Below are 15,487 nucleotides of genomic sequence, written 5' to 3'. Positions count from 1 at the left end.
AACTCCAATACCTTTCCAGTTAGCTGCAATTAGCTTCAGCAAGTTTTACAACAGGATTTTCTGAACACTAATAGGATTCTGGCCAACACCATTAGTGTCATATTTTTGGAAAAATAATTTATTATTCTTTATGTTACAAGTAATGCATTAGTAGCACATTACAAAGCTAGTCAGATATGAGGTATCATAGCTAAGTGGGAACCTTAATCCAGATCAGTTCTCCTGTCATACTCTGACAATTCCACTACATCAGGCTGGCTTTCCAACCATGAATGCATTACTTCTTCATTACATCTGTTAGGGTTTTCCCTCCACAAGAAAATGTCCATGTAAACAAGGATATGCATAAATATATCTCTCAAAATGGTCCAACCCACACTTATCCTTCCACATCAATGACCAAATATTATATTATACAAACAGTGTAATGAATCCCTCATTGCCACCAAAAGTAACTTGTGATATAGTCATGTTTAACTTACAGTCAAAGAAAATGCAAGACACAAAGGTATTACCCCTTTGGGAACCCTCTATCCTGTCTGGTGTCTTCTCCAATGGCTCCACTGTTTCTAGGGCCAGACCAGACCTCCTTGGCTAAGCGGTTTGTTTGTTTGTTTCATATGTTTGTTTGTATTATTTAGAGGTTGCCTTTCTCCCAATAGGTGGCTAACTGGTTGGCCAGTTCATTAACTCAGACTGTGAAAAATGATGGAGAAAGCAACTAATCATTTAAAGTCAGGCATGTAATCAATCCACCTTTTTTAAATCAAGTATCAAACTAGTTACCAATTAATATAATTTTATTTCTTATTTTTCTATCTCACCTTTCATGCAATGAGATTCAAGTGGAGCATACATGGCTTTTTTCCTTACTTTCTTTTCATGACAACCCTGTGAAGCAGGCCAAGTAAACTGGCCCAAGGTCACCAGTGAGTTGCAGTACAAGTGAGGATTTGCAATCAGGTCTTTTTAAGTCCTAAGTCAATACAATTACACCATCCTGACTCAGCTGTTTCCTAATAGTTAGAGAGCCAAATAGCACTAGGGTTTACAGGACAATACATAGTTATATTCGGGTTCTAACCCAGCAACCCATACATTATCAACTCAAAGCACACTCTGTGATGGCCTTCAACAACTATTCAAAAGGACACAGTCACGGAGTGTATTGTGTTCTGTAGTGACTGTGTCCTTTTGAACAGAGGTCCAGCACATTCTTTCAGCACCACCTCCAGTCCGAATAGACAGACTGAGTCACACCAAAATACAAGTGATGTGCATCTTACTGTGTAAAATCTATGTCCTTGGAATAACAAGAAAGCTAGTTTTATCTGGCTGCCAGGAATCTTCCTTATAAACAAACCTAGCAAAGATTAAATTGAGCTTGGTTTATTGGTTTACTCTTTCTTCAGTTCCTGGATAGGCTTGGCCTCCTTGGTCTGTTGCCAAGACAAAACATTCCAAGCTCTGCTACACTCAACTGGGACAGCCAATCTTTTGCACTTCCTTCTCAGCATTTGCTTCAGTCTTTTCTCAACAGAATCAATGTCTATTAAATGATGCTGATTAAAGAGAAAACAATTGCTGGGTGACTACTGGGAAATTGCATATGGCCATTTGAAAGCAATTATTGCCAAGATGTTAAAAAAAATTTAAATATGTCTTCCTCTCACTGTTCTTCTAGCAGCTGCTCACTAGTTGCAAATTAAACATTCTGCTATTCAAGTTAATGAGGGTGAGAAGAAGGAGGGACCTGACAGGATAACCTTGGTGGTATTCCCATTCTCGATCTATGAAAGATTGCAGAGGTGACTGTTTAGCTTTACATACCTGGCTCACATATGCAGTTATAACACCTTCTTAGGGTTGGGTCTAAGAGACAACATGCATTCATGCTTTCTTTATCCTCAGCTCTAATTCTTTGTGAGATGTGACTTGTTGTGGGTTTGGCCATGCCAGTGTTCCATTTTATAACCCAGCTCTTAATGCAAATCCATCGCTGTCAATCCCATCTTAAACACATGTGGCATTCCGCCAGTGTTTGCTAAACTCTCTACAGGCGCACATGCAACCAGCAGAGTTAGTGAACTGGAGCACTGTCACAGAGAACTGCAGTTAAACAAAGGAGACATTCATGCCACGCTCTGTGGTGTAAAGCCACATTAAAACTAGGGGAAGGGGATCAGTACTTTTTAAAGCAGCTGCATTGACCTCACGGCATTACAGGAGGCTCTTACAAAAGGAAACAGAAAAGGCACACTGTTCAAAGAGAGAGAAAAACAATCCACACTGACAGGCTTTCTCTCCTCATGAAATTGTACAAGATTATAGGGTTTCTAACTACATTCCATTACATGGCATTTAGAACAAGCTTCGTCTTACTAGACTAGAATACTTGTGTAGCTCCTCAATGGGAAGAAAGAAATGGGTGAGATTCAATTCTTTCTCGGTGTTTACTTTGCTGGGAGCAGAAAGACAACATCAGATGAATGATCCAGAAAGGGAGTTCTTATGCATGAATTTTTCCCCCTCAAAGGCAATCATTCAAACATCTTGGAGACAAAACAGAATATCCACATTGACATAAACCTCTTTGAGAATGTCTCCATGTATCACTTAGCTTATTATTTCCTATCTACATGTTCTCTCTTACTTCTTAATACACTATCTGTATTGGTCCTCCTCTCTCGCACACACTAAGAAACTGTATATGAGCAAGAACTGAAGAAGCATTTTCTTGGAGCCAGAAACCTAGATGCTCAACCATGTGCTGTATTTGTGAAGGGCATGTCTTTCCGCGCCTTTCTTCTCTAATCCCCTCAGGCCCAGGTCAATGAAGAGTCACACAGCATCTGCAGTATTGACCCCAAATCTCTTTCTATTAATAGGCAACACATCCCAACACAATCTACACACCAACATTTTCTGACAAGCATTATAGAAGAGAGATTGCCAGGAATTTGAAAACACCTATATATTTTGCACCTAATTGTATGTTCCAAAACCTACTGAAACTGTTTTGCACTTCCAAGCTTACCTGATACTCATTTGGCCAGAAGGTGCTGACAGCCAGCTCCGCCCTTAACCAATCTTTGCCTGTAGAGCCGGTCACATTCCAAATAGGATTTGCCAGAGGGCCCTTGTTAACCCTAACCAAGATATTCAGAGTCCCAGGACTGGCCCCTTTCTTGCTGTACAGAAGGTAGCTGAAATCAATACAGTGGGTGTCATTCTCTTTCATCGTAGGGAGTTGGAGTCGAGCCTTTTCCCCATGACTGTGGTGGGAAGAATCCACTATCATGTATGATCCTACAAGAGAAAGAACCAAAGAAACAGATGGATGTGAAGAGGCATGTCAACACATTCAGAGAAATTTACTGATTTAAAATAACTATGGCAACTTGTTGTATCTTACATGTATAATCTATTTCATTAACAGAACTCTAGGCAGACAGAATGCGCTAAACAAGAACTAAATTAAGAGAGAAATACAAAAACGCAGGGTGCAAAACAATACAGTTTGCCACATGTCTTTATCACTATGCAAAATCCACTGCAGAGGTGGGCAGCTGTGTCCTTTGAGGTGTTTCTGAACTTCATTTCCTATAGTCATTCACTATTGGCTATACTATCAAGTACTTATGGGAATGGTAAATAAGAAACATCTAGATAATTATGCCTAGCCTCCCTCAAAATCCTAGTGGCCACTTGTACAAAGCTGTTGCTATTTATATGGTTCCCACAAAACCAGAGCTTGATAGGTTATTAGAACACATTTTATGTAGCCATCATCTGTTTCCACTGCCAGCAACTGATAATCAATCATGGGTTTAAATGCTCACTCATACAACAATTCGTTTTGTGTTAAATTTATGGTGACAATGATGGATTAACAGCAATAATTTTACAAGAGATGGAAAAGGTCCAGAAAACTTCTCCAAAACCACTAAAGAACTTTCCCAAGACGCTCAGTAGTGTAATCATGTTCAGGGCAGTTCAGTGACAGAGCCCCTACATGAGGAAGGTCCCTGGTATAATTTCCATCATCTCTAGGGAAGGCTGAAAACTGCTTCTGTTTTAAATGTTGGGGGGCTATTGGATAGCTAGTGCAGATCAAGTCCAGGGAGTGGCTGGTCTTCCAGATGTCACTAGACCTCCAATATCTATCAACATTTGGAGGTGGCTCTCCACATCTGGAATAGATGCTAGTGAGTTAGATGGATAATGTATTTCCTTTGTTCTATGTTGCCTGCTACACATTTCAGAAGGTATTCATAATTTGTGTGAAAAACAGCTATCTTCCACTAAGGTAAAGGTAAAGGTTCCCCTTGACAATTTTGTCCAGTCGTGCTCATACCCGTTTCCAAGCCATAGAGCCAGCGTTTGTCCAAAGACAATCTTCCGTGGTCACATGGCCAGTGTGACTTAGACACGGAACGCTGTTACCTTCCCACCGAGGTGGTCCCTATTTATCTACTTGCATTTGCATGCTTTCGAACCGCTAGGTTGGCGGGAGCTGGGACAAGCGCTAGGTGCTCGCTCCATCGCGTGGATTCGATCTTACGACTGCTTGGTCTTCTGACCCTGCAGCACAGGATTCTGCAGTTTAGCCCGCAGCGCCACCATGTCCCCATGCGCCACCATGTCCCCATCTTCCACTAAGACAAAATATAAATATAGTTCTGATACATTTTCCCCTTCATCTTTGTCATTCCTGCCCTTCACCACAATAATCTCTAGAAGAAGTTAAGATGTGTTTAAAGGAAGTGATGAAAAAACTAAGGGCAACAAAGTAGCAAATGCAACAATCAAGTTATATTGACTGCCAAAGACTACATTTTCTTTGGCCATTATCAACACCACTATATCAGATTACCGTGTGTTTCCATGTATAAAACAACACTTTTTGCTAAAAACATTAGAGGAAAAATTGAGGAGGCGGAAGCAAAGGAACAGCTGTGCTCAGCTGCCTCTCACGGCTGACCATTGACTGCTGCCTCCACCGCTTGATCGCGTCCTCCAGTGCGACTTGCTGGGGCTCATGTCGCCTCCTCAGCCCCTGCCCAAAGGGAGCCCACTAGTGGGGCTGGAAGAGGCAATTCGGTGGCAGAAGCAGTCAATGGACAGCAGCGAGAGGTGGCCAAGCATGGCTGCTTCTTTGCCTCTGTCTCTGCTTCCTCCTCCTGCTGAACCCACGAGTGGCACTGGAGAGCAGCAGGAGGAGGCGGAGGCAAAATTATGGGGTCATCTTATACATTGGGGGGTCATATACACAGGAAAATATGTTAATAGGGGTTACTAGTAATGTTCTGTAGAGCCATCAACTAACAGAAGACAATCTAAGAATCCTTTTCCCCACCCACAAAAAATAAATTAAAAAAATAAATTGGCTTCTTATTATCTGTTTGGAGAAGACATAAAATTTACATCCACTTCTGAATGTCTCAGGCACTAATGCCACACTCCACTAAGTGTGAGTTCTGCAAAGTATTTAATAAGCTGCTATCTTGTGACATCTACAGGCCTGCAAATCTACTATGGTTGTACAATCTTGTCATAGTGGAGAAACTGCTCTTCTTAAGAAGCGTAATTTCTGAGAGGTGAAAATCACTGTAGGGTTCAGAAGCTGGGTGTGTGCTTTCAAGAAAATTGTTTCTAATGTTACCAAAACGTAAGCCTCCAAAACCATTTATTTACATTTATAAGCAACAAAGCTATTCTTCATGCCAGCTAGCTTTCTAGAGAGGTTTATTAACTACTCTTGAAAATGCACTTGAAGTAATGCAGGATAGATTGTTTAGTGATTATTCCCCAATGAAAATAAAAAATAGGTCACTATGTGACAGAAAAATCAACATTTATTTTGCCTGTGTACAAACCTTTTAATTGCCCTTCCAAGCAATTCAGCACTGCTCAGCTCTCAGTCTAATGGCACAGACAGTAATGCTTTACAGATTCAAAAACACCTTTAAGAAATGATATTACTCTAGGTTTTCCATGTTTCCAGAAGAAACAACAGCAGCAGCAAACTGTTTTTAACAGACAGAACCACTTAAGTCCAACAGCCCAGTTTACATGTACAGTCATGTGGAAAAGAAAGTACTGTACACCCTTTTTGAATTCTACAGTTTAACATTTCAAGACATAATAAAAATCATCTGATCCTCAGCAGGTGTAAAAATCAGGTAAATACAGCCTCAGATGAACAACAACACATGACATATTACACCGTGTCATGATTTATTTACGAAAACCAAAATGGAGAAGCCATGTGTGAAAACTAAGTACACCTTATGATTCAATAGCTTGTAGAACCACTTTTAGCAGCAATAACTTGAAGTAATTGTTTTCATTATCATTCTCTTACACATTATTCTGGAGGAATTTTGGCCCACTCTTCTTTACAATATTGCTTCAGTTCACTGAGGTTTGCAGGTGTTTGTTTATGTAAGGTCCCACCACAGCATTTCAATTGGGTTGAGGTCTGGGCTTTGACTGGGCCATTGCAACAACTTGATTCTCTTTTTTTCAACCATTCTGTTGTAGATGTGCTTGGGATCACTGTCCTGTTGCATGACCCAATTTTGGCCAAGATTTAGCTGTCAGAGAGATGGCCTCACATTTGACTCTAGAATACTTTGATACACAGAGAAGTTCATGGTTGACTCAATGACTGCAAGGTGCCCAGGTTCTGTGGCTGTAAAACAAGCCCAAATCATCATTCTTCTACCACTGTATTTGACAGTTGTTGTGAAGTAATCTTGCTGATATACTCTGTATGGTTTTAAGTAAATGTGATGCTGCACATTGTGGCCAAATATCTCTGCTATGGTCTCCCTGATTGATTGGCAGCAATAATTTCTTCTCTATGATAATTGCTGATGTATTTCCTCCTTGGCATTTTGTTAATACACATCTGAATGCTCTAGAGCAGCAAACTGCTAAAACTTCTGTTTTTATAGGGGTGGCCACACTTATTGATGATGAATTACTCAAGGGCATTTAGTTAGGAGTATCTGGTTGCTACTTAGCCTCTTAATTCCTATGGAAGCAGTAAGGGTGTACTTAGTGTTTCACACATGGTTTCTCCATTTTGGCTTTATTTTTGTAAAATAAATCATGACACAGTGTAATATGTCATGTGTTGTTGTTCATCTGAGGTTGTATTTATCTAATTTTCAGACCTGCTGAGGATCAGATGATTTTTATTATGTTTTTAAATGTAAAACTATAGAATTCAAAGAGGGTGTACTTTCTTTTTCACATGACTACAGTGGGGTCTTGACTTAAGAACGGCTCGAGTTAAGAACATTTTGACTTAAGAACCACTCTCATAGGAAAATATTGACTTGACTTACATACTTAGATTTGAGTTAAGAACTGAAAAAAAAACACGTGGGAGGCAGGGAAAGTGCAAAATTTGAACTTTCAGTTAACTGGTTGTTGTGGGTTTTTCGGGCTTCTTGACCGTGTTCTGAAGGTGGTTCTTCCTAACATTTCGCCAGTCTCTGTGGCCGGCATCTTCAGAGGACAGCAAACTGTGCTCTGGGTAAGGCTTGAGAGTGGAGTATTTATGGCTGTGAGAAGGCTTGTTTGTGAGAAGGCTATTGTCCTATCAGGAGATGGTTAATTAGTATGTTTTGTTGTGGCTGTATTGATACAACCATTGGATCCCGGCCGTGAAAGCCTTCGCGAATACATTTCAGTTAACTGTTGGCCGGTGAAAAGGGTGCCTGTCTGCTTCCTCACTCCTCCCAGTGTTTAGAGAGTGGATTGGGAGACAGTCTTCAGACTGCCTGGTACTGCCTGGACTGTATTTTCCCTGCCTTCCCTGAACCTTTCTTGACCTAAGAAAAAAAGAAACAAAATATCCCCCTCTAGTGGTCGAAGGCAGAATAGCAGCTTCCCATTAGTTTCTATGGACGGAAAAGAGCAGATACGGATCAAATGGTTTTCAATGCATTCCTATGGGAAATGCAGATTTGACCTGAGAACTTTTTGACTTGAGAACCGCCTTCCAATACGGATTAAGTTCTCAAGTCAAGACCCCACTGTATATATTTGACTAACCAGACAGTACCTACTGGATGATGCCTTTGAGAAAACTTGGTAAGATTATTTGGGCTGCTGGCCAATGTTATTTTTATGCCTTGTTTCTTAAATCCAGGAACAATTTGGCACCAGATTATTTACATTCATAATTATTGGCAGTTGCTACTGATGATGGGTCAGAAATGACTTAATGTACTACATTAGACTTTTCTAAAGATATTCTCTACAGGGTACTTAGAACAGAAACCAACATACTTTATGGTCACACAGTTTATGAATTGGTCTACTTTAACCGAATTGCTCAAACTATAAGCAAAGGGAGATGAAGTGGGTTCAGAAGAAATCTGTCCAGCAGCATTCACAGAGTAGTGAATGTCTGCCTGGCTTCCACTGCTGTAATTATTTTGTGAAGAACGTTACTCCTGAAGAGGGAGACTTGGAAACTGACCATAGGCAGAGCCTGAAAAACTTTATTTCAAAGATTACTGCTGCAAGAATCTCCCATCCAACATGGCTACTGATCATGCTGGACAGGGATTCTGGAAGGCAAAATGCAAACGCATAATGTTTCCAAGCTCTCACCCCAGGAATCCTTCAACCAGAACACTGAACCTCCTAGGAAGCAATTCCAATATTCAGATGAAGGAGAGACCTTGACAATATACATGTTCATTCATTGGATCAGCCTATCTGTTACAACCTATGGATCCAATCAGTGGATCAACTAATATAATCTTCTTCTGTGACTGGCTGACAATCTACTAGTTGCCAGGAAGGTAGAAGAGTTCAGGGATATTGCATATGATTCACTTCCAAGTACTCTTGCCTCTGTTCCCAGCAGGGACAGGGTAGATTCTTGTCTGAAACCCAAGACACCGTTGGCAAAATTGAGTGTTCAATTTATTGTATGACTTATAAGGCACTTTCCAATGCTTGCCTTTCACACTTTCCTCATCTTGCGCTCTGGTGAAGGAGGTGGATCTTTTATTACACATTACTTCTCAATTCTTGTATGATTCCCAAATATTTGCACACTCAACTCTCTACACTCCTTTGAAATTATGAAGACCAAATGTTTGAGTCCAATTTTTGGCCATGCCTCCCTCTACCCCTAATGTACCCTTCGCTTGGAAGCCGGTCTAGTTTCCATAAGAGCACGGGTCAAAGTTCTTATGATTAACTATTCGTTAAAACTTGTATTTTTCTCTGGCACCACTGACCCTCTTGGATGTTTTCCAGTCAGACTGGAAATCCTTTGTAGTCAAAGAAATATAAACAAATTGGCTTCTCTCCTAACACCCTTATACCGATGGGCTACACCAACACCAAAGCAGCAGTCAAATGTAGGATTCGGGATACAGAATTTCAGGATCATGTGAGCCAAATTGGTACTAGCAGTGTAGTTACATACAGTGCCTTTACAATGTCTTCATATTTTCTAGCCTAATGTTAAAGATAATATGAGCTATTACCTTAGCTAATATGAATATGCTCCCTTCCAAAGTTCTAGATGGGAAATTCCAAAATATCCCCTTTTCCAAAAACAACCAAGTAGAAACCGTGACCCACATCTTTTTATGCTGCCCTTTCTATCAAGGACTACGTAAGGAAATTATTCATCCTGTTATTCATAAAGTTCCAGAGAGGCCCATTGAATTTTGTGTGAAGCTACTTCTTTCAGACAGGTTGTTAAAGAAAAACGAGCAGATTTTTAAGGCAAGCATGAACATTTCTACACAAGCAGGTTTCAACTCAAACGGAGCACCTTTTCACCCAAGCATGGTTTAACCCAAAACAAGCAGCTTTTAAACTAAATTTTAATACCAGGCAGTCCCAGGTCTCTCTCCCAGCTCTCTAACTGCTTGTACTAGCAAGGAAGCAGACAAGCAGCGTCTTCACTAACTGAAAGTTTGAATTTCCCCACTTTCCCTGCCTTCCCCGCATATTAGGTATGCTAATATCTGTGCACTGGAGGATTGTGGGAGGAACATTCCAGCCCCTGATGGGGGTCCTGTGGGGCACCCCAAAACACTGAGTAGGTCTCTTGGCCTCTTTCAGGACTGGGGCTGTGCAGCCCTGTTCTGATCAGGAGGTGCAGCTGAGGGGTCTTTAGGGCATGCCTTTAGGGCACAGAAAGGGGAAGAATTTTCAGGGATCATTCCAACTTATACCTGGCAGGGGAGATACCGTTATTGTAAAAGTGGTTTTTCCAGGGTAAGGCTCATATATTGCACTTTGGATGTGCTGACCCCTATGATTTCCCCAAATGTGGGGAAATCAACTGCCTAAGTGGGGAACTGTGTTTGTGGTTTTTCCTGGTTTTTCTAGAATCACTCTTTTCCCCCCCTTTGGTCCTTGCCTATTTTCATTGCCTACTGCTATTAGCCTTGCTGGTTTTCCAGGTAGGCTGCAGGAAGCAGATCCTGGAAAGCCAGCAGTGCAGAATGGTGAGGTCCAAATGACAAGCAGTCTCTGGTGCCAGTTCAGAGGCCTCCCAGCATGGCATTGGGAGGCTTCTGGGTGGTGGTGGCTGAACCTTTTTTTTTACTGTATTTACTCCATAAGACGCACATACAGTACTTTCTCCCCCACTATTTGGGGGGGAGTGCGTCTTATGGAGCAAAAAAATACGGTACACATGTACACGCACGCACACTACCTTCTATTGAAATAAATATTGGTGAGAGACTGAAATATTTTTATTTCTGTTTTTAAACTGATCTTATTATAAAATACTAGTTTTGGTACTTTCTAGATTTCTGGAGCATGTATTTAAGCATAATACATAATACATACCTGCTAGATTTAAAAACTAAAACCACTTTTTGGTTTTGCTTAACATTGGTTTAACCCCAAACAAATAAACAAGGAATATATGTTTATTTTGAAAGTCCTTTTTGATAGGCATCACAACTGTCAGGGCAAACAATGCTCGCCGTTCAAAAGAAAATTAAGACAAGACAGAACATATAGGAAGCTGAGTGTTGCTAGTTTATATGTGCCTCATTTCTCAAAAAAGTATAACAACAAGCTTATGATGGCTGAAAGAAATGCAAGTAAGATCAACATGAACAATGGATAGTCAGTCACAGAAAGTTCACCTGTAGCACTTTTGAAAGTAACAAAAATAAAGTATCATGTTAGCAAAGGAAAGTAACAAGCTACAGCTTATTAACGGTTGTAAGCTTGATACGCATTTCTGCCATGTATCAGCTCCTTTCTGGTGGTTTCATTCCATGCTTCTCTGTAATGTGAATGCAGACCTCCATCCTTTCTGCCTCAATTAGAAAATAACAAAGCAGATACAAGCCTCATCTAGACACCTAATGGTGTGATTCCCTACTGGGTCTGTGCAGAGCAAGATCAGCACTGCATAACTTTTATGCACAATCATTCCACTTGTCTATTGTGCACACAGACCTACCCAGGTTGCACACTCAGTTGTGTGCCTGCTGCACAACAGATGGCCAAAAAACTGCCAAACTCAATTGCACAATTTTCCTGACACAGACTCTCACTATTGTTTGTTATTGATTTTGTTAATGATTCTGGCCAATATCTTCAGTGGTTATTGACAGAAGACTGGAGAAGATATTTGCAGCTTAACTATTTTTTACAGTGGAGAACATGGGATATGGGATCCCATGGGGGGGTGAGAGAGGGAGAGGAGAAAAATAAAAAAATGGGCCTGTTTGGCAAATTTTAACGAGGTCATTGTTGTACAATCTTCCCTTTCCTTCTTTCCCAAAATGGGCAGATTATTGTTGTAAACATGGTTTTGCCAAGAGAAGACCATACTATGGACTCCTTATGTGGAACACTAAGCTACTTTAAAGAAGTAGAAAGGACTGTGAGTTCTATTGTACCATGGATTCCCTCCTTGAAATTAGCTGTTACAAACTGCTTTGCCAAGTAGCGCCCTTCTTATTTTCTAGGAACAGAATAATATATACATTTTTCTAATAGACTGCTTTTTCTTCCCAAGAAGTGTTCGCGTTCCTCAGAAGACTGAGACCCATTCAACAGGTTTGGTCTTGTTTTTTCCTTTTTTTCTCTTTATTGCCTATCACTTAGGTATAACTCAGGCAAAGTATCTGTGTAAGAGAGTCTACAAAAATTGGATAATAATGCACCGACAATACTTTATGGCATACTCAAGGGAAATTAGAAGATGACTTGCACACAAAGTTTTAGATTCCAGCAAAGTAAGAGGGGTAAAAAAATCTAGAACATAAATAAGTTTTCAGCTCCAGATGCATTTATAGTACCCAAAGTTATTGGACTTAAGTGTTAACTTGTATCAGTAAGTCAAACATTCTTAAAATTCTAATCATTCACTTGAAAGCTTATGGAAAATATTGAGATTGATTAAAGCTTTAGTACAACACCTATTATATACCTTTTGTAGATAAGTGAAAACAATGCTCTCTCTTGCATTTTCAAGAACACGTGCTCATGAAGAAAAGCTACTTTCCAGAGAAAGTTAGATGTTTGCTTTGAACATACTCAAAACATTTCCCACCAACATCACACTTATATGATAAATTTATTTTTATGTATTTATTAATTTAAAATATTTTTGCCCCACCTTTCTCTTTAGAAAGGACCCCAGGTAGCTTATATAATTAAAAAAACAATATTTACAGCTAAAAACAACAAAAATACAAATATTAAAAAGGATCAAACAGATATCACTCTGAGAAATGTTAAACAGAAGCAATATTAAAAACACATTCAGAGCAGTAAGGCATAACAGTGATTCACTTAAAAATCCCACTCAAGCAGTCAGCTTTCCTGAAGAGAAAAGTTTTTGCCTGCTTGTAGATGGACAGCAAGGATGGGGTTAATCTGGCCTTCTGTGAGAGAGAGTTCCAAAGTCTGGGAGCAGCACAGGAGAAGACCCGTTCCAGTGTAAATGCACCTGTGAAGGGGGTGGTTGAGGGGGAAAAAAGCCTCTTCTGATGATCTGAACACCCAAGCAAGCTGTATGACCCCTGTAACTGGCCTCAGTTAGCAATCTGGCTGCTCCATTTTGGACCCACTGAAGTATCCTAAAGATTACAATTACTTCTTGCTACAATGGCAGTGCAGCAACAAAGGAAAAGACAAATGGCCCTTGACTCCACTGCCGCTAGACTAGCAAGCAAGATAAGCTGAATGTAGGAGAGACGACAGAGGGAGTAGAGGTGTTGAGGACAGAGGTTCAGAGTCTATTGTGGCCTTAGTGAAATCATCAGGGGACACCAGTTCAGAGAAGGTTCCAGAATAAAATGTGATCCCCCCCCATGTTATTACAGAAACACCCAAGTGTTCTATGCCCAGTCGTAAACCTGACTGGGAAGGCTTCCTCCATCATGACCTAAGAGGCTGGATTTTTGGTGGCTCCAATTCACAGACTCTCCCAGGAAAAAGCCACACTAAAATCTGTAGTTTTTCACAAATTCTTTGTCACCGAAATTAACCCCAAAACTGTACTACTGCACAGCAAGTTATATCAGAAGAGTTCTTTCATGACCATAGAGAAAAGGACAGCTTTCCATTAAAGCTAGCCCAGCAAGCACTGCAGAGCCCCACTTGGTGCGGCTCCCCATTGAAATGAAAAAAGGACTTACACTAGCCAAATAATTTTTCAACAACAGTGTTGGTATGTCCAAATAATGAAAATGACAATTTGCTCGTTGATATACTATAAGCCTGAGAAAAAGACTGCATCAGACATTACAAAGATCCAACCGTCCTCTGTTCCTCTACAATCTCTGAAATGTCTATTATTGTGTGAAATATAAATTAATAAGTAGAAGCTGAAGTGCAGAGGCCCAATGGAACCATTCAGCTGTACAGTTTGGGCTATTATACAACTTTATCTGACAAGTGAAAAATAAGTGCCTTGCAGTGCTAAATATAATAAACTAATAAACTAATACAGCACATTTATTTCTCTCAATATACTTGGTAGCTATTAAATACTTCAATTGTGAAAATAGAAGTAATACAGCTACACGGAAAATCTTTTGTTTTCAAAGAATCAAAGGCTGCTTTTCTTCCTGTATTTTTAAAATTCTTCTCTCCACCATGAAAGAAAGAGCAAAAAGCACTTCTACATTTGTCAGAACCTTGGGCTAGCCACATTTTCTCAGCTTGACATATATCACAGAGTCATTGTGAGGGCAGAAACTGAGGAGGAAAGCCATGTCCATCACCTTAAGCAAAACACAATAAAAACCAGGATATAACAAAGATATATAAACCCACATTTATTTGAATCAGTGCTACACATGCAAAAGAATGAGGACATGCTTGTAAACTGGACTTCACCAATTCAGCCTACAGGCAAGAAACAGTATTTTTAATGCTCCCTACACTAATCGGAAGATAGACTTAGACACATAAAGATGGTACATGGAAATAATTACTTTCTGATTTAATTCACACGATTCCGGATATTTCCAAATAATCAGGTGAAAAGTATGTAACTTACTCTTTTAATTCCTCTGAAAAAGCAACAATACAAAAAGATATACAAGATATACTGTACAGTGTGGTAATATTCCAAATACTTTGAAAGGTATTTGCAATATTGCCAATTGAATCCATATTTATTTTCCATTCTGCTGCCTTCCTTGGTCTGCTGTTTATGAAGTGGATAAAAGCATCACTAGAAATCAAATTTAACACCTTCAAAAATCCAGTAGCCAACTAGAACACATTATCACTTGTTCTACAAAACCAGCAATTAAGGAATAGGTGCTCAAAGCCTTGAAGACTCAATCAGGCTTGTTTTAGTAATGGATTTAAATATCCAGTGGGATTAAGAAATTCACTTGGTTATAACAAGCTACACATTGTTCATTACATTTTTTGTAATTTCAACAGTCAAAACAAAATAATATAAATCAGATCAACATTACTATTACTATTCTTACATATGCTACATATTTTGCCATATGTCATTTGTGCAGTGAATACAAATTCCACTGCAAGTGGAACCATCCTAACGCACATCTACACACAGACTTGTATTTTCATGTTTTTCCTGAAGCTGAGGATTTCGACCCACACCTAAAATGTTGTTATTCAGAATACTCTGGGTTCTCTGCACCATCAGGAAAACAATATCAGTATCTAATATGAACTCTTGTAATTATTGTTTCAGTCCTGACTATCAAATATTTTACAATATTTTCATTACAATTGAGGACTGGAGAATTTTCCATTAGAAGTAATGATGGGCATGAATTTAAAAAACAAATTGCAAAATTCATCAAAAATTGCTAATTTGTCATTTTATATTTGTCTGAATCGATGCCAACAAATACAGATGAATGAACTTTTAGTGGTTGTTGATTTGTTGGGTTTAAATTGGCTCCATGCACCTAAGGACACCAAAATTGCAGGGAAGCTTCTTTTGACTCTCCTCTACAATCCTTCTATGTTT

At 39.6% G+C, this 15,487-nt stretch overlaps 1 protein-coding gene and 1 pseudogene across 19 annotated transcripts in view; one reads left to right on the top strand and one right to left on the bottom strand.

Annotated features, from left to right (window-relative positions):
• Positions 1-15,487, bottom strand: part of PTPRK (protein tyrosine phosphatase receptor type K) — a 412,999-nt gene that overhangs the window by 262,144 nt on the left and 135,368 nt on the right. For all 19 annotated transcript variants that reach the window (XM_078383369.1, XM_078383361.1, XM_072996885.2 and 16 more), the window contains exon 3: positions 3,038-3,309. In XM_078383369.1, coding sequence (XP_078239495.1) covers positions 3,038-3,309 — 272 coding nt within the window. The remainder of the gene's footprint in view (positions 1-3,037; positions 3,310-15,487) is intronic.
• LOC140703493 (U1 spliceosomal RNA) lies at positions 10,216-10,370 on the top strand (annotated as a pseudogene).

The sequence above is a fragment of the Pogona vitticeps genome, chromosome 1 (genome assembly GCF_051106095.1).
Source record: "Pogona vitticeps strain Pit_001003342236 chromosome 1, PviZW2.1, whole genome shotgun sequence".
Classification (NCBI taxonomy): domain Eukaryota; kingdom Metazoa; phylum Chordata; class Lepidosauria; order Squamata; family Agamidae; genus Pogona; species Pogona vitticeps.
Note: the sequence above shows the minus strand (reverse complement) of the source record. Positions and strands in the feature narration are given on the sequence as shown.